Source organism: Eublepharis macularius, chromosome 8 (assembly GCF_028583425.1).
Source record: "Eublepharis macularius isolate TG4126 chromosome 8, MPM_Emac_v1.0, whole genome shotgun sequence".
NCBI classification, from domain to species: Eukaryota; Metazoa; Chordata; class Lepidosauria; order Squamata; family Eublepharidae; genus Eublepharis; species Eublepharis macularius.
In genome coordinates this window covers 92,678,402-92,695,373 of record NC_072797.1, presented here as the reverse complement: position 1 = coordinate 92,695,373, position 16,972 = coordinate 92,678,402, and the positions used below count along the sequence as shown (strand labels likewise).

Genomic DNA, 16,972 nt, shown 5'->3' with positions numbered 1-16,972 from the left:
AGGTCACTTCCAGGTCAGCAGAAGGTCTGCAGGAAGTCCATCCCCTGTTGCCTAGGAAATGATTGATTGGCACCAGGCTGTCTACAGTGACGAACCAAAAAATGAACCAAATGAATCAGCCTAAAGTTTGTGGCAGGCCGTCAGAAATGGGATCTGACGAACCAGTCTGGTTCGTGCTTAATTTTGGTTCGTATTTTGGTTCGAGCCAATCTCTTATCTGCAGTAGAAGATTTGAGTCTAGTAGCATTTTAAAAACCAATAGGATTTTCCAGGAGTCAAGCTCCCTTCATCAGATATCTGACTCTTGAAAGCTTATACCTTGGAAAATCTTGTTGGTCTTTTATGATGCTACTGGACTTGAATTAGAGCAATTCTGAGCAAACTCAACCCCACTCATGTGTATTCGGTGGGACTTATCCCAGGATAACGTTCTTAGGCTTGCACTATTAGAGAACTGTTGAAAAGCTAGTTCTTAATAAATAGGCTATGGGGCTATTGAAATGATAAAACAGCATTTTCTTTTTAAAAAACACAGTGTTTTATCTTTCTTTTAATGAAGAACAAAGAAATTAACATATACTATATCTGCAGCATAATAAAAAACTATTATTATGATTACTACTACAGTTAAAAATATACACTAGTGGCCAAAACTGTGGAAACCTTTTGGAAAAAGTGCATTTTTGAGGTCTGATGGCTCATAACACCACTTTTTTTGGAGTAATACCATTAAATTATACATCAATGGAAAGATAATTTAATCAAAAATGTAATGCAACAAAGTTTGTTCAATTATCTGTATTCTATCAAATGTTATAGCCAAATAACCAGGAAAAGGAAGCACAACTTGCTTAGGTTGATATGAAGTAGCTTTCTTTCATTGGAATGTAGCCATTCAACGTAATACAATTAAAGAAATGGCACAAAGAGTTGACTGGTCACCCAGAAAGCGATGTAAAATAGTACTATTAAGTGAACAAGGCTACAGTTATGAAGAAATTAGAAGAAAAATTGGTGGAAACTTAACCGAAGGTGGCATTTCTAAATTTTTGGAAGAGGTATAAGGCAACTCAGTCACTACAAAACCAGACTGGTAAAGGCAGGAAAAGGTGCACACAAGCAAGGGATGATAGAAGAATTGAGAGACTGAGCCTAGGTGACAGAAGAAAATCATTGGGGTGTATACAGAACGAAATGGTGCAATTCAATGTGAAGTTGAGTGGAAGGACTGTTCGGCGCAGACTGGAGGAATTTGGTCTTAATGCTAGAATTCCACAAAAAAAAACATAGTTATCTCTCAAACAAAGGTTGAAAAGATTAAACTGGGCTAAAACCCATGTTAACTGGACAGCGGAACAATGGGACAGTGTTATTTGGAGTGATGAGAACAAAATCTCCCTGTTTGGTAGTAATGGCATACAATGCGTGAGAAGAAGAATCCTGATAGCATTACACCTACCGTGAAACACCCAGTTAGTGTTATGATATAAGGCTGTATGACATCAAAAGGTGTGGGCAGAATTTGCATGACAAATGGCAATATAAATGCCCCAAAATACATAAATGAAATACTTGAGCCCAAACGGAAGCCTTCCACACGTGATCTTTTCCAAGATAATGAAGCATTTATATATCAACAAGATTCAGCTCCATGTCATGTTGCTGCTGTGTGCAAAAAGTGGTTTCAAGATAATCATATTCCACTGTTGGAATGGCCTGGGAATAGGTCATACCTTAACCCCATCGAAAATCTATGGAGCCGACTAAAGAAACTGGTTAGTGAGAAGCAACCCAGCAATAAAACGCAATTAAGAGAAGCAATAACTCAATCGTGGTTTCACATTATAACAGCTGCAGAACTAAAAAAACTTGGTTCACTCCATGGGAAGGCATTGTAAGGCCGTAATTAAAGCAAAAGGTTACCCAACTAAATATTAACCGACATGGTGAGAATTGTTGTATAACTTATTTTTTCTATGTTTTTCCATTTTCTTCTTTATAAATACTGTTCTAAAAAAATTTCCTTCATAAAAGTTATTGCATTACATTCTTGATTAAATTATCTTTCCATTGATATATAATTTTATGGTATTATTCCATAAAAAAGTGGTGTTATGAGCCATCAAACCTCAAAAATACACTTTTTCCAAAAGGTTTCCACAATTTTGGCCACTAGTGTACATCTCCGCACCTCTACTTTAACCTCACAACTAGGGGTTTGAGAAATTTGGGTCCATGTTTCAGTGATCTCCCAAAATTCCAGGATTCCCAAAATCTGGGAAAGTTTCTCTGATCCAGTTAAGACAGATCAGAGAATCCCAGATTTATTCAGCCATTATTCCCTACGGGGAAAACTATCTGGTGGGATCTGGAGGGGCATTTTTCAAGCACACCAAATTTGCAGAGAACCTACTCCTGACTGTCCTCTAAAGACCCCAAGTTTCAGGAAGATTGGACCCCAGGATCCAGTTCTATGGGCTCCTGAAGACAATGTATCCAGCCACTCTCCATTGTTTTCTATTGGAGAAACATTTCCAAACAGGCTCTCAGGCAGAAACATACAGGAGCAGGGCTGCCAGTGGCCAAAGATACACTTTCAACTGCAAGACGGAGCCCAAGAGAACCAAACTGAAGCAAGGGACTGGATGGAATCTTCCTGGAATCAACGTGAATCAAGGGGGCAAACATCAAACCAGAGAATCGTGTAAAAACAGAGCATTCCACCCAAACCAAACTGATGCATAGGACACTGTTGCAATTTAGCCCAACTGAATCAGTGTCACTCACAAAAGCCAGGCAGACTAGGAGAGCTTCTGCAGAGATTGGCCACTCAGGCTCACTCCCCCTCCCTCCTGTCTCTGCCTCACTCCCTCACTCCTCCCCCTCCCGTTGGAAAAATATGGGAGAAGCCCAGGAAGGAGCCAGCCACAGGCTAAAGCCACATTTTCCAGATTTACTCATATTTATCTAGGAGTCTGGATCCAGGTTCCTGGATCAGATTTGGGATTCTCTGGATTGATTCAGGAAAGCCAGATTTAGGTGAATCAGCAAAAATCCAGCTTTCCCCTCCAAATCCTGGATCCAGATTGCACACCCCTACTCACAACAACCCTGAGGGATTTGATTACAGATCTTTCAAGTCCAAGTCTGACATTCAAACCAATACATTATGCTGCTATTCTTAAGGGCATTTTATAGTAGAAGCTGCTTCAGGGAGCCTGAAGGCCAGCCAAACACGAATCATGCCAAAGCACATGATCACTGATACCCCTCTCCCTGAGAAACGTAATCATATTTGAGGGGCTTCAAGTCTGAAATAAAGACACCCTCAGATGTGATAGCTAATCAGTTCTCAAAAGATACACTATAGAAATCACATTTTTAACCTTCCTGAATTTCATTGTCCGGCATAACCACATAAGTGTTATTTTAATAGAAGGTATAATGGCAGATTGATGAAACTGGTGCTACATAATTATACTAAGATCGAGATGCCTCTTTGCATGATGAGTCGAAATCACTTGCAGACCCCCTGGAGCAGCTTGGGGGATAGGCTGCGCTAAGAATGAAAGGGGAAATCCGTGTTCTGTCCCCAGAGCTCAGCTCATGGCTCCAAGGATCCAATCCATTATTTTAAAATAACAGTATGTCCTAAACATAAAAACGGACTCAGAATTCAAGTAAATTAGAACACAAGAGCTCTTCGTCTGGGCTGTAGAATAAAAATATTTAAAGTGACAAACATTGTAATAAAAATTACTCACTTAAAATGTAACATCAAAGGTTAATTTGATAAGTGGTACAATAGAAGGAGAAGACAATAATGAATAAATAAGTTTTTAGAGAAAGCAGACTTTTCTTAAGTTTGGATTTTGGCTGCTTGGGAAAAAATAAACCTACCTTTGCACCAAGGAGAATATCTTAATGGAGAGCAAAAGGAAGAGCAAATGTTGTGCAAACAGCATTAAACTAGGTCGCTAGAAGAGCCCAAAATACAATTCATGACTTCCAAATGCAGTTTAACAAGTAATAGAATTGGAAAACTGAATTTTTAGATTTTAGATTTGCAGTCTTGCCATGCTAAGCACAAAAAAAAAATCTAATGGTCTAATTTGGGTTCCCCCCCCACCCCGCCCAATGCCCCAGTTTTACAAACTAGAGGCTGCTTCACACATTATGGAGCATACAAGGTGTGTCTGGGGTTAATTCTAATGCGTGTGATGCCAAATACAAATCAGGACAATGGCACACATGGAAAAGGGTCTTCAGCCTTCCCCTTTTTCCCAATCTGAAATGGTCCTTTGGGTGCTATTCAGCCCACCAGGGAAATCCACAAAACTCACCTTTGATTGCTACACATTCAGACCTCATGTGAATTGCCACGGATATTTAGCATCAGACAGGGCTTTTTTTTAGCTGGAACGTGGTGGAACGGAGTTCCGGAACCTCTTGAAAATGGTCGCATGGCTGGTGGCCCCGCCCCCTGATCTCCAGACAGAGGGGAGTTTAGATTGCCCTCCGCGCTGCTCCAGCAATCTAAACTCCCCTCTGTCTGGAGATCAGGGGCCACAAGCCATGCGACCATTTTCTCTGAGGGCAACCCACTGAGTTCCACCACCTCTTTTCCCAGAAAAAAAGCCCTGGCATCAGATGTGTATGTCTTTAGCCTAGTGAGAGAGAATTTGCCCAGTTGTGTTGGCAAAAGAAACCAAGACAGTTCAATCACTCATTTAGCAGTTGCCACAGAAGCTGCTGCAACAGTACACTTCACTGTACACTCTACAGTACAGATCTGATAAGCTCCAATGGACAGTGACAAGATGATGCAGGTTCCTTTGGACAGCTATGTAAACTACATCTAACCCTGCTGTTAAGCCCTCGAGAGTCAAAACAGCAGCAAAACATGGTATTATTGTTTTAAAGTAGTGAAGAAATGTTTAGATAGTGTGACAGAGCAGGCTGTATTATCTCACTTGTAAGGGTCAGGAGGCCAAAGCTTTAGCTACTGCAGTGTAAGCCATGCCCTGTGCGCCAGCTTCCCACAAATGTCATCAGGTCTGCTTGGCAACTGACTTTGAGACAACCCATATGGTGAAGGATAACTTGCATAGTAAACTGATACAAACCATATGGGGAAACATCTGCTTTAGGGAGTTGCCATAATGCAGATGTTGTTACCAGCAACCATGAGAAATGTTCTCAGGCACTAGAAATTTATCTATGGGAGTTGCTTACTTGTCAACTAACTCAGCATGCCTAGACACTGGAGAAGGGCTGCATGTCTTTCTCTGTGTGTGCTTTTTTATTCCTGATTAGTAAGATACCTCTCTTTGTCCAAGGTGGGAATGCCTCCCTTACTCCTCCTCCTCTTCCTGTGCTCATTGAGAGAGATTCTCTTTCTTTGTCATGGGCTTGCAAAGGTGCATGGCGCACCTACATGTCTCTCCTGCCATGGAGGTCTAATTCACATACCTGCAATGCAAGCATGATGCTGGAATACTTGGCCATGCCTAATAGGGAAATTTCACTTTAGACTAGGATTCTCCCTCCTGTCTTTTATAAGAAAATGCCGTGAATGGAATCTACCTCCATAAAATGGAAGTTTTATTTTTTCTAAAGTTTAATTACCTGAAGATTGATTTCTGTATACTGGGTCCATGCTTCCCTTGATGAGGTAATTCTACTCAACTAAACTAATATAAATAACTATTTCCAATAGTCAGCACAGGTTATTTGTAAGCTAGATATTACTGTAACCTGCATTCAATCTATTTAAAACCATATACAATAAGATTTCCCCTGGGCATGAGGAGGGTGAGTAAGGAATTCACTGCTAATGGTAGATGTAATCTTGGCACTTGCGTATGGCTCCACTGAGGAGTCAGCAGCTGAGCTTAGAGTCTTAAGTGTGTTATATTAGTTTTTGAGGGGAAATTCTATACAGTCTTTGCTGACATGCAATGCTTGGAATCTAGGACAGCTGCTAATCTCACGCATGTGTTTAAAACAAAAGTTGAAGCTGCAAAGATCAAAGAAGAAACAGAATCAAAACTGGGTAATTTTGTAAGTCTTCAAAGTGCCCCCTGATTTCTGTTTCAATTTGATTTACATCCTACCTTCCTTTTATTTTTTTTAAAATCTAAGGCCACTTTCCTTCCAACATCTGGCTATACCTTTTTCTTTTCTTTTCTTTTCAATCTGTCACATTTGTTAAGTCCCATGATAATATGAAAACCAGGAAGGATTTTGACTAGAGCTTCACATATAATGGCTCAATTCACTTACAGTGCAATCCTAAAAAGAGTTACTCCAGTCTAATCTCATTGAAATCAATGGATTTAGACTGGAGGAACTCTCTCTGGATTGTACTGTTAGTGTACCATTGCTTTGCTATTAACTAAAGTGGACAACTATTCACGAAAAGGTTACAAGACATAATTAATCACAGTCTTCTAAAACTGTCATGTTTCTTCTGTCATCACCTTGTTGGAGATTCAATTTGCACAGTCAGGCTCAGAGAATAGTTGTGAATACAAAGGTCACATTTCCATAAAAACTTGACACTGTTTTTACTATCCCACGTAAAGGGAGCAAGAGTCAGGAACACCATAGCATTCATTTGTTCTAATTAATAAGAACAAGCCTCATCAGTAAGGCAAAATGAGTCACCAGAAAATCTGAACTGTTCCTATGTGCAATCAGTTATATGCCAGGCATTTGTTCCATGGCCTTCGAAAGACAGAGACTACAATTTAATAAAAGACTCCTTAAGGCTGTGTGGCATTAGAATATTAGACACATTTTTTAAAGTAAATAATGCACACAGGAGTAAAGAGCATGTTGGTTTGACAGTTACATAATGTTAGTTTGGCATGCTACATGCCACAGTATTTTTCATAACAGAATTTAGTCAATGGGAAACCTGAAATCAGAGCAAAAATCAAATCCAAAGTTGTGGCTACTTTGAATACTGACCAAGAAAACTTGAGAATCAGCATAGATGGGAGAGGGCCAGAGACTATGGTATAAGTCCAATCCAAAACCCATTTGTAAACAAAAAATTTGAAGTCTTAAGCAACAATTGTATTTAGTATTTGTGTGTGTGACCCTTTGCACACATACACCCATTCTATAGATAATGCAGACTTGTGGATGTTCAATTGCACAATTCAACTTTATTGTGAGAGGTCTTACAGCTTGATACTACTGTGGTTAACTTCACCAGACTTGCCCACTGCCTCCCCTGACTGTTCCTCTCCTCCTCTGAACTTTCTTTCTCCCTCCATTCTACCTGCTGCTTGCTCTCCTTTTCTCCATTTCCTTCTCCTTCTGGCAACAGGATTTTTCTTCTTTCACCAGCCCACCTTCATTATCTCTCATCTCTGTTCCGACTTACTTCTCAAGTCCCTCCACTGCTTCCTCCCCTTCCTCTTTTATATTTTCCTTTGGTTCCACCCCCTTCTTTCTCCTCCAATGCCACCTTCGCTTTATTCCAAGCCTTCTCCAACAATCCCCACCTGTGGCAGATTTGATGTTAGGAGGCCTGTCACTATCTTCTACAAGATATCTTCATGCATGTGCGTACGCAGCTGGGGCCCACACAAGAATTCTTCAGCTTGTACCACCAAGCCTGATTCATTGCCATATCCTCCTCCCACATTACTTGTGGCTTCTTTTGTAATGTTTTCACGGTATCCTGCAAGTAATGTAACATAGGACTTTTTTCTGGTAAAAGAGGTGGTGGAACTCACTGGTACCATATGTGCACTTGCGAACCGCGTGCACCCCCGGGACCGCATGATGTCGTTGCGCAGTGCGGAGCCACTCCCCCCCCCCACAAGGATATAGAAATAAAAGATAAGAAGGCCAGGCTTAGCTCTAAAGAATTAGAAGCAAGCCAGCTGGATTTAAATGCCCCTTTCCATGCCGCTATGCAGCAGTACGTAAAGGAGCATTTAAACCCCAGCTTCAGCTGCCTGGTGAGGACTTCCCCACCAGGCACCTGAAGCAAGCTGGCTGGGTTTAAATGGTAGCAGTAATGGAGAAAAAATGATGAGGTGGAGGGAAGAGACAAGGGAAGGGGGCATAATGGGGGAAAGAGACTGAATGGGCTGGGATCAGGGAGGTAAAGAGATGAAGAATGGGTGTGGGGGTTAAGAAGGAAAAAGTGACAGGAGATGGTGGAGAGGGGGAATGAGTGAAGGGGACAAGGAAGGGTTAATGGGGGAAGGAGACAGAATGGAGTGGGAACAGTGGGGTAAAGAGATGGAGAATGGGTGGGGGGTTAAGAGGGAAAGAGTGAGAAGAGGTGGCAGAGAGGGGGAAGAGTGAAGGGGCGGAGAGAAGAGGGGAAGAGGACAAGGATGGGGGAAGGAGACAAAATGGACTGGAAGCAGGAAGGTAAAGAGATTTCAAATGGGTGAGTGGAATAAGAGAGAAAGAGTGAGAGGAGGTGGAAGAGAGGGGGAAGAGTGAAGGGGCAGAGAGAAGAGAGGAAGGGGATAAGGAAGGGTTAATGTGGAAAGAGATAGAATGGACTGGGAGCAGGGAGGTAAAGAGATGGCGAATGGGTGGGGGGGTTAAGAGGGAAAGACTGAGAGTAAGTGGCAGAGAGGGGGAAGAGTAAAGGGGCAGAGAGAAAATGGGAAGGGGACAAAGGAGGGTTAATGGGGGAAAGAGACTGAATGGGCTGGGAATAGAGAGATAAAGATATGGAGAATGGGTCTGTGGGTTGAGAAGGTAAGAGTGACAGGAGGTGGTGGACAGGAGGAAAGAATAAAAGAGTGAAGAGATAAAGGGGTTTAAAGGAATTAAGAGAGAGAATGGGTTTGGGGCAGGGGGATACAGAGATGGAGAATGAGTGGTGGCGTTAAGAGGGGAAGAGTGACAGGGAGGAAATAGAGGGAGAAAGAGTGGTGGAGTGGAGGAGAGAGAGAAGGGATCTTAAAGGAGGAAAGAAACAGAATGGGTTGGGAGCTTCCCTCCTCCCAACCCTTTCTGTCTCCTTTCCCCTTTAACACCCCTTCTCTCTTTTCTCCACCCTTCCACTATTTCCCCCTCTCCACCCCTCCTGGCAACCTTTCTTCTTGATCAATCCACCCACCCTTTCATTCCTTACCTGCTCTTTGCCTCCTTGCCCCAAATCCATTTTGTCTTCCCCCCATTACCTTCCTTCACTCTTCCCCTTTTAACCCATTTTCCATCTCTTTTTCTCCGTTACCAGCCCATTCAGTTTCTTTCTCCCATTACACTCCCTCTCCTTGTCTCTTCCCTCCACCCATTCAGTCTTTCTCCCATTCCTTCACCTCCTCTCACTCCTTACCTCTTAACTCCCCTCACCCATTCTTCACCTCTTTTCCTCCCTCTACTCAATCCATTCCGTCTCTTTCCCCCATGTCTCTTTCCTCCACTCTTTCTCCCTTTCCTCCACCTCCTATCACACTCTTTCCCTCTTAACCCACCCACCCATTCTCCTCCTCCCTGCTCCCAGCTCATTCAGACTCTTTCCCCCATTATGCCCCCTCCCCTTCTCTCTTCTGCTAGCCAGGCAGATTTTAAACTTTAAACTCTAAAGTTTAATGAACACATGACCATTTTCTAGAGGTGCCGGAACAGCATTCTGGCTCAAAAAAAGCCCTGCCTGTACTGATCCTGTATCTGCCACCCCATTTTGTTCTGAAGCTGTGTTCTCCTTTTTTTTTTTTTTTTTGCTACCCTGGCCTGCTTCCCCCCCCCCCCAATAAATGGGGATAAGGAAATGGGAACAGAGTTGCTGCCTGCTGCCCCAGCTTGCTGCCTAAAAGAAATGCTATGAAGGCTGAGCATTTCCATCTGCCAGCCCCACCCCTGCCTGCTCACTCCTTGAAAAGGGACTGCAACCCTACCTTGTATTTGAGGAGGCAAAGCATTTTTTCCTCAGTTGCCACTTGTAATCAAAATGCTAGTTTTTTTATTTATTTATGATTGGTTAATTAAGAGTTATACTTTATAGGATGTTTATGCTTATATTTGTTAACTGCTTTGATTGTTCTTGTTAAAATTTGTTGTATCCTGCCCTGAGCCTGCTCTTGGGGAGGGTGGGCTATAAATTGAATAAATGAATGAATGAGTTGTTCTCCAAATCCCTTCCTTCTAGCACAGCTTGTCTCTACTTCCATCTTCCAGGAGCTCAGTCTCACAGTCTTCAGCTGTCCAGTACTCACTAGAAGGGATTCTCCTCTCCGTGCTTAGCCTCACACCATTCCAATGTCTTTTCCTGTGACACTTCGGGTGTGAGTTCATTTCCTATACTTAATACCTGGCCTCTCTTTTACTAAAGGAACTTCTGACTTCCTCTACATCCTGAAATTCACTGGTTTCTACAAACACTAGAGTTGCCAGCAGACCTGGGAAGTGTTCTTCTAATAGACACTTAAATAGCATTTGTTTTCATTCTCTGCAGAAAAGCTACAAGTGTCCATTACTTTTCATTCTTTGTTCGACCTGAAGGGGGCATGTTTGCCCAAAGCAATATTTCATTCCTAAATTAATAAAATGCTACATCTCACTACAGTAAGCATAATTCAACCAGTATAAAAGAAAGTTTCTTCTTCCTCTACCTTCTTCTCTCAGTTTAATGCCATCAAAAGGTAAGATCAGAAGGCAAAAGCATTCTGCTAGTCCATAAATGGCATGTATTGGGATTTGTGTCAGTATAATTTTCTCCAGCATCTAGAAAAAGAATTGCATTAGAGAAAGTATGCTCCTGCCTATGAAATATGCCATAATAATAAACTAGTTAGTCCTGAAGAGGTCATAAGATACAACAAATCAACAAGTCTAATCTTCAGGAAAAATTAAACATTTACCAAGAAATCTAAAAATTTCAAGGGTGAATAATCAAAACAGCAAATGATGTTTTCAGAAACTCTGGCTAGTCACTGTATTCAAAAATCATTAACAAACCTTTCTCTGTTATGTAGTTTTTAACAATTTACCCATGTTGTATTTCATATTGTAAACAGTTTTGTTAATAATTGAAATAAAAATATTTTTTAAAAAAATCATTAACAAGAGATGAAATCCCCAAAGTAACATTCCCTGAATAGCTATCAAATTCTGGTAAAAATTGGATGTCTATAAAAAGATACGTGTGTTGTGATCAGATGTTTTGTGTCAGTCCTTCCAGGCTTTACATTGTGCTTTATAAGCTTCCTTGAGCTGTGGAATGGTGTGGGAGGAAGATAGGAATGTTGTAGAAAACTGGTTTTCCTTTCCTTTTTGTTTATTACTGCACTGTAAAGACTGCACATCAAATCAACTACATGTTTCAACATATATATTGGCCATATCTAAATACCTGTAATTGTGCAAAATATGTGGACCACAATCTAACATGGATTTGGGTGAGTTTAAGTCTATTGAAATCAACAAACTCATACATTAATCCATGTGTTGGCTTGTGGCCACAGAATGGTACCACCTAACTGCATTACAGTGCAATCCTAACCAAACTTACTCCATTCTAAGATCATTGAAATTTAGTTATTTTATTTTTATTTACTTTATATATACTCCGCCTTTCTATCCAATGGAGACCCAAAGTAGTTTACATCATTCTCCTCTTCTCCATTTTCAGCTCACAACAATTCCATGAAGTAGGTTAGGCTGAGTGTGATTGGCCCGAAGTCACACAGCAAAGCTGAGTCTCCCAGATCCTAGTCCAACACTCTAACCATTCCACCACATTGGCTCTGAATTGGCTTAGACTGGAGGATCTCTGCACAGGGTTACACTGTTATTCAGTTTGGGATAATAATGGATTGTGCATTCCTGCTGATGTTTCGAAAGTACTGTACTGAGTTTTCAACTTCACGCATATGTGTTTTGTCCACATTGAAGTTACGTGTGCAAGAGAAAACATAAACATCCTGCAGAAGAAGGCACCAACACATAGTAGTTTACAGCTTCTTTTTCAAGCAGCCAGCCAAATTACCTGAATTCATTTTTATGTATTTCAGCTATTTTTCTTTCCAGTCTTTGGGATTGCTTGGGGAAAATCTTGAAGTCACCAACATAATTGTCTAGTTGTTCATCAGGATCATAATCACCAAGCTCAGCTGTGAAAAGAGAGGGAATAAAATGTTGTATAAATAAGCTGCCAAACTTCTAGTCAATGAAGAAAAACAAGCAGCACTCACATATAAAGACTTCTGGCTTTATCTTTAAAACTTGCCGGATTGATGAACTTTCCCAGTCCCTACTGGAAAAGGCCTGGCAACTAGCAATAGTTGAGAACTCTTTTTCAAGAGTTCTAAAGTCACATATTATGATGCTCCCTTTGAATGCCTTACTACCTGTATCACCCCCAACCATCACTGTTACAACCCCAGGCCCAATTACCTGTGGAAACTACAGCTGTGATGACAGTAGCAGCAGCAAGAGGAATGGTAGAAGAAGAGTCTTGGTCCTTGTTGTTACCTGAATGGCTACCTGTGTCTGCCCTCTATCCCTAGAAAATATCCCTCTAAGCATGTCCATAGTGCAAACCAGCACCAAAAGGGTTAACATATAAACCGGAGTCTATTCCTATATATACCTATTCTTATATATACCAGAGTCCTGTGACTGGTGCTGCTGACCCTCATTGCAACTAGATGGCAAGGAGAGCTGAGTGAGAGAGGGAAGGGGAGAAAGAGCAATGGGCTGTCTCCCTCTTAGTCTAATGTAATTGTGGGGAATTAAAGACTCAGTACTCACGTTAGGTAATGGGGTTTTACTACTGCTAAATAGATAAACAGTGGAATAGCTATGAAGGCACAGACTAGAAAGGATACAACAAAAAACATGTAACAAAACGAAGGGATGTTCACTTGTATCATTAATAGTTATAAATCCTACACAGCCATAGCCAACAAAATAATACAGATCTCCTAGCTGTGGCGATGTTTCAGATGTTCCTAAATGTGCTAGTGTGTGTATTCGTGTGGGTTCAGAGATAAAACATACGACCTATCCTGAAGAGTGAAGGGTACACAATGGAAGGATCCTAAAAACAACACCAGAAGGGTAAACACAAGGTAGTGCATCCAGCTGTGCTCACAAGCTAAAAGGATACCTGAAGTATAGGCACATAAGGTGCACACAGTGCTTTTAAAATTAGTTCCAATGTCTTGTGTTTGTGGGTCCAGGCTTTGCTTAACCCTTGGAGGAAGGTGGCACTGCATACTGGGAACCCCGTAAGTCCATAGCATTAAGACACAGGGTATCAGCTTCCCTATGGCAAAATACTTGCTTCAGGTGATAATATTTTAACTAAATGCCTTAGCATATCTCACAAACATGGATGCTGTGCTGTCACACTAATTCTCCATATACACACACACTGGCTCCAGTGCTCCTGCGGCCTCAATACTGCTGAAACAGCACTTGAGGCACAAGAGTGGTAAAGGGGAATGGACACAGACAGGAGTATATTTTGCACTAGCTGAATGGCCAGTTGCATTAGGTTCACCTGCTGATTTGCTTCTGCACAGTGCAGGGTAGAGACACGGGGAAACCAGTGATGCAGTTATGAAACTATTTACAATTTATTTTAAACGCCTTTTATGACCTTTGATACAGAAACAAATATTTCTGCCAAGATACTGTTTGTTGCATTTACCTTGGACAATACATGCACCCAGATATGCAGCATCAGAAAAAGAGCACAGCAAACGGCCATGGAAAATATCTCTTTTGATCTGTAGATACATGAGGTACCTGCATTATGTAGAAAAATATACTTTGTAAGACACTTGTATCTTCTGATTATAATTTCTACATGTACAAGACTCATGTTACCTTTATAGCTCACAACACTAGATAATGCAAAGGGACAGTGCATGGAAGAAAGTTTAGTCTCATAAAAATCAGACTGATGAGAAGGAGATAGGTATTTATTATCTTCTCACTCTACATGATAACTTGCAATAATGCAAATATTAAAGGATAATGAACAATATAATTCTAACATACAACTTGTAAACAAACAGAGCTACAACCTCCAATTTAAATTACTTCAAGCACAACACCACCACAAAAAGTTTCAAGTGTATTATTAGACACTGGTAACAAAAGACCACTACCCAGAACAGAAGCAAAAACAAACACACTTATTATTCTGTGTGTATATCCAATGCTACTGTGTCAACAATCTAACTTAGAATTGTTTCAACAAAGTCTACCATAGATGCTAATAAAATGCTAACTATTAGGCAAGGAGAGAAAACATATTCTCCCTTATTCCCAAACTCAACTTCTTGATTCAGATTGAAATTGCATGACAAGATTGTGCATAAAATCAAAACTTGCAACACTAGTCTACAATCTTGCATAGAGGATTAACTGGATGGAATGGGGTGCTGCTTAACCTTTTCCTCTGCTGTTATTTTCTCACCCCAAATCATTCCCCTGCTTTTCTCTTGTAAGGATATCCATATCTTTTCTCTCAGTGGCTTGGGAGAGGAATCTCAAGAAGCAGCCTTCTTTGTTCTAGCTCTCCAGTCAAGATTACAGTCCCCTGAAGCTGCTTAGAAATAACTTCAGAAGAAATTGTGTTGTATGTTACTTCAACCTAAATTAATTAAAAATAACAGGTGAAACCAAACCACCATATTTGTAGACTAGTCTGATGAAACCAGGGCCTGGCAGGATTTATTATTCTTCCGCTGGGCCTGTAAGACAGAGATGTTCCGCCAGGCATATGGCGGAGGCTAGGCTGGGCCCCCACCAGCCATACTTGACTTGACTTGAAAAGATCTGTCCACCACCCTATATATATATCTATAGATATGGATATATGGGCCATGTCTGAAATGAAGTAACTCTTCCATCGCTATCTGAGGAGAAGTTTTTATTGTATGTAGTGTTTTAAATTTTATTGTAATGTTTTATCTGCTTTTATGTGTTTTTATGTAAATTAAAATGTTGTGCTCCGCCCTGAGCCTGCTTGGCGGGGATGGCGGACTAAAAATCTAATCTAATAAATAAATAAATAAAACATATGTGGCAGACGGGCAACGGTCCTGCCCCTTTTTGCCAGTCACCAGTTCCCTAAATGCCTATTTAGTGTGTGCGCCTAGCAACTTTGAAATAAATAAATTTCAACAGAAATTTGAAATAAATAAATAAACGACAACCAATCAAGTCCTCTGGCTGGCTGGCTGAAAAAGCCAGATTTGAAGGGTGGGGAGAGTGGGAGAGAAAAAGCTGTTACATTGTCAGCTCAGATCAAACAGGGTCTGAACCTTCAGAGAGTGACACTGGAGAGATCTTGTTCTCTTTTCTCAGGAGTTGACAACTGATACGTTATAACTTAATGAACCCAGCAAAATCTGTGAGATGCCTGTAAATATTTTTAAGCATCTTTACTGAACAATCTTATTTCTCCTATTCCTCACAGTGAATACCACTGTTTCCCTGATGTCCGGAATAAATATATTTAGAAGGCAAGGGTTCAGTCAGAAGTTTGGGGTAGAGACCACTCCGGTTGGATTATGTAGCATGCTACTTCTGTTTAAAAGGCATTTAAAACCCTGATCAACTAGTTCCAAGCGAAAAATGAAGCTCTGGACTTCTGTGTCTCAAATACCAGTATCTTCATGTCACACCGCAAACTGCCTTTGAGAGTAAGGGGAGGTATAATGGACATGACCTGCTATTCAAAGGAAATAAGTCAAAACATCTCCATGATAGCCACCTGTGTGCCTTAAATAACTCTTTGGATCCCAGCCCTGTGTCTGGAAAGTAGTAATTTTTCATAGTTCAAAAGGTTTCGTAGCATTGTCCGCACTGCAAGATCCATGATTGCTGCGCTTTGTTTGTAATTGCCCTTTCTGCAGCATCTCCCTAACGTAATACTTGGCCATCTGAGTGCATCAAACCCCCTTTCTAAAAATTCCTGATTTCAGGTGGTTCTCAAGAGAGATAATTTGTTCCAAAAGATACAAAACTCCTTAATCCACTGTGACAATGTGCTAAAAAAGTCTGCAACATAATCACTTTGAGGCAAAACACTAGCCTCTAAATCTAGTAGCTTCAAATAACACTTTCTAGTTGTGTAAATCGGTTGCGCTACCCAGGGACAAACAGCAAGCTGAAGAGTAATTTTGAGAAACTGTTTGCCTTTCTGATGAGGGCTGATACAAGTACCAGAGAAGCTTTTAATGTTATCGTCTCAATACTTGTTATACAGTTCTATATGAGAAGCATTAGATCTCCTGACACTATAAGCTCATATTTTCATGGGTTGAGTGAAACTGTTGCTTGTAAGATAATGTAGAAAATCTTTTTAGGACGAAATTCATCTATCGAAATGCCTGTTCCTGAGTCCAGTACAGACAATGCTGGATTTAATTACATGGAGGGCTCCATGCTGATTCACGTTCCTGTTCCCCCACCAAAACACCATACATCAAAATTTGACACAGTTTGTATATATTAGAGTGAGCATAAAATATGCACTTCCTCACATCTGAAATGTTACATATGTAAGTATGTATGTACCATCCAGTTGCAACCAACTTATAGCGACCCCCAGCAAGGGGCTTTTGAAGCCAGTGAGAAACAGAGGTGGCTTGCCAGTGTCTTCCTCTGCAGAGCAAACCTTTGCGGTCCCTCATCCAAGTACTGCCCCGGCTTAGCTTCTGATATTGGCTACGTCATGTCTCCTTCCCTCCTGAAATATTACATACCGCAATGTAAAATGTATTCTCATTTTTTTCTCATCTTGAGCAGAGCACAGTACTTTACTGAATACCTCCTAATTTTTTGTATACTTCTTATGGATTGGTCCATAATTAATACATTTTGATATTAGAAAATCTGGCTAGTATGTTAATTTTTGCTGACTGGAAAGTCCTCTCGGGGCCAGGAAAAGAAACATTTTAAAATATATGGATTAATCCATCCTAGTATGTTCAAAAACAGCAGTTCCTTAGATACATAGACAAGC

General features: G+C 40.8%; 1 protein-coding gene across 1 annotated transcript in view; it reads right to left on the bottom strand.

Moving 5' to 3' along the window:
• The window catches only part of FRMD3 (FERM domain containing 3), a 168,685-nt gene that overhangs the window by 34,946 nt on the left and 116,767 nt on the right, over positions 1 to 16,972 (bottom strand). The window contains exons 5-6 of the mRNA XM_054987254.1: positions 13,643 to 13,740; positions 11,975 to 12,098 (exon numbers count right to left, since the gene is read on the bottom strand). Of these exons, the coding sequence (XP_054843229.1) occupies positions 11,975 to 12,098; positions 13,643 to 13,740 (222 nt within the window). The remainder of the gene's footprint in view (positions 1 to 11,974; positions 12,099 to 13,642; positions 13,741 to 16,972) is intronic.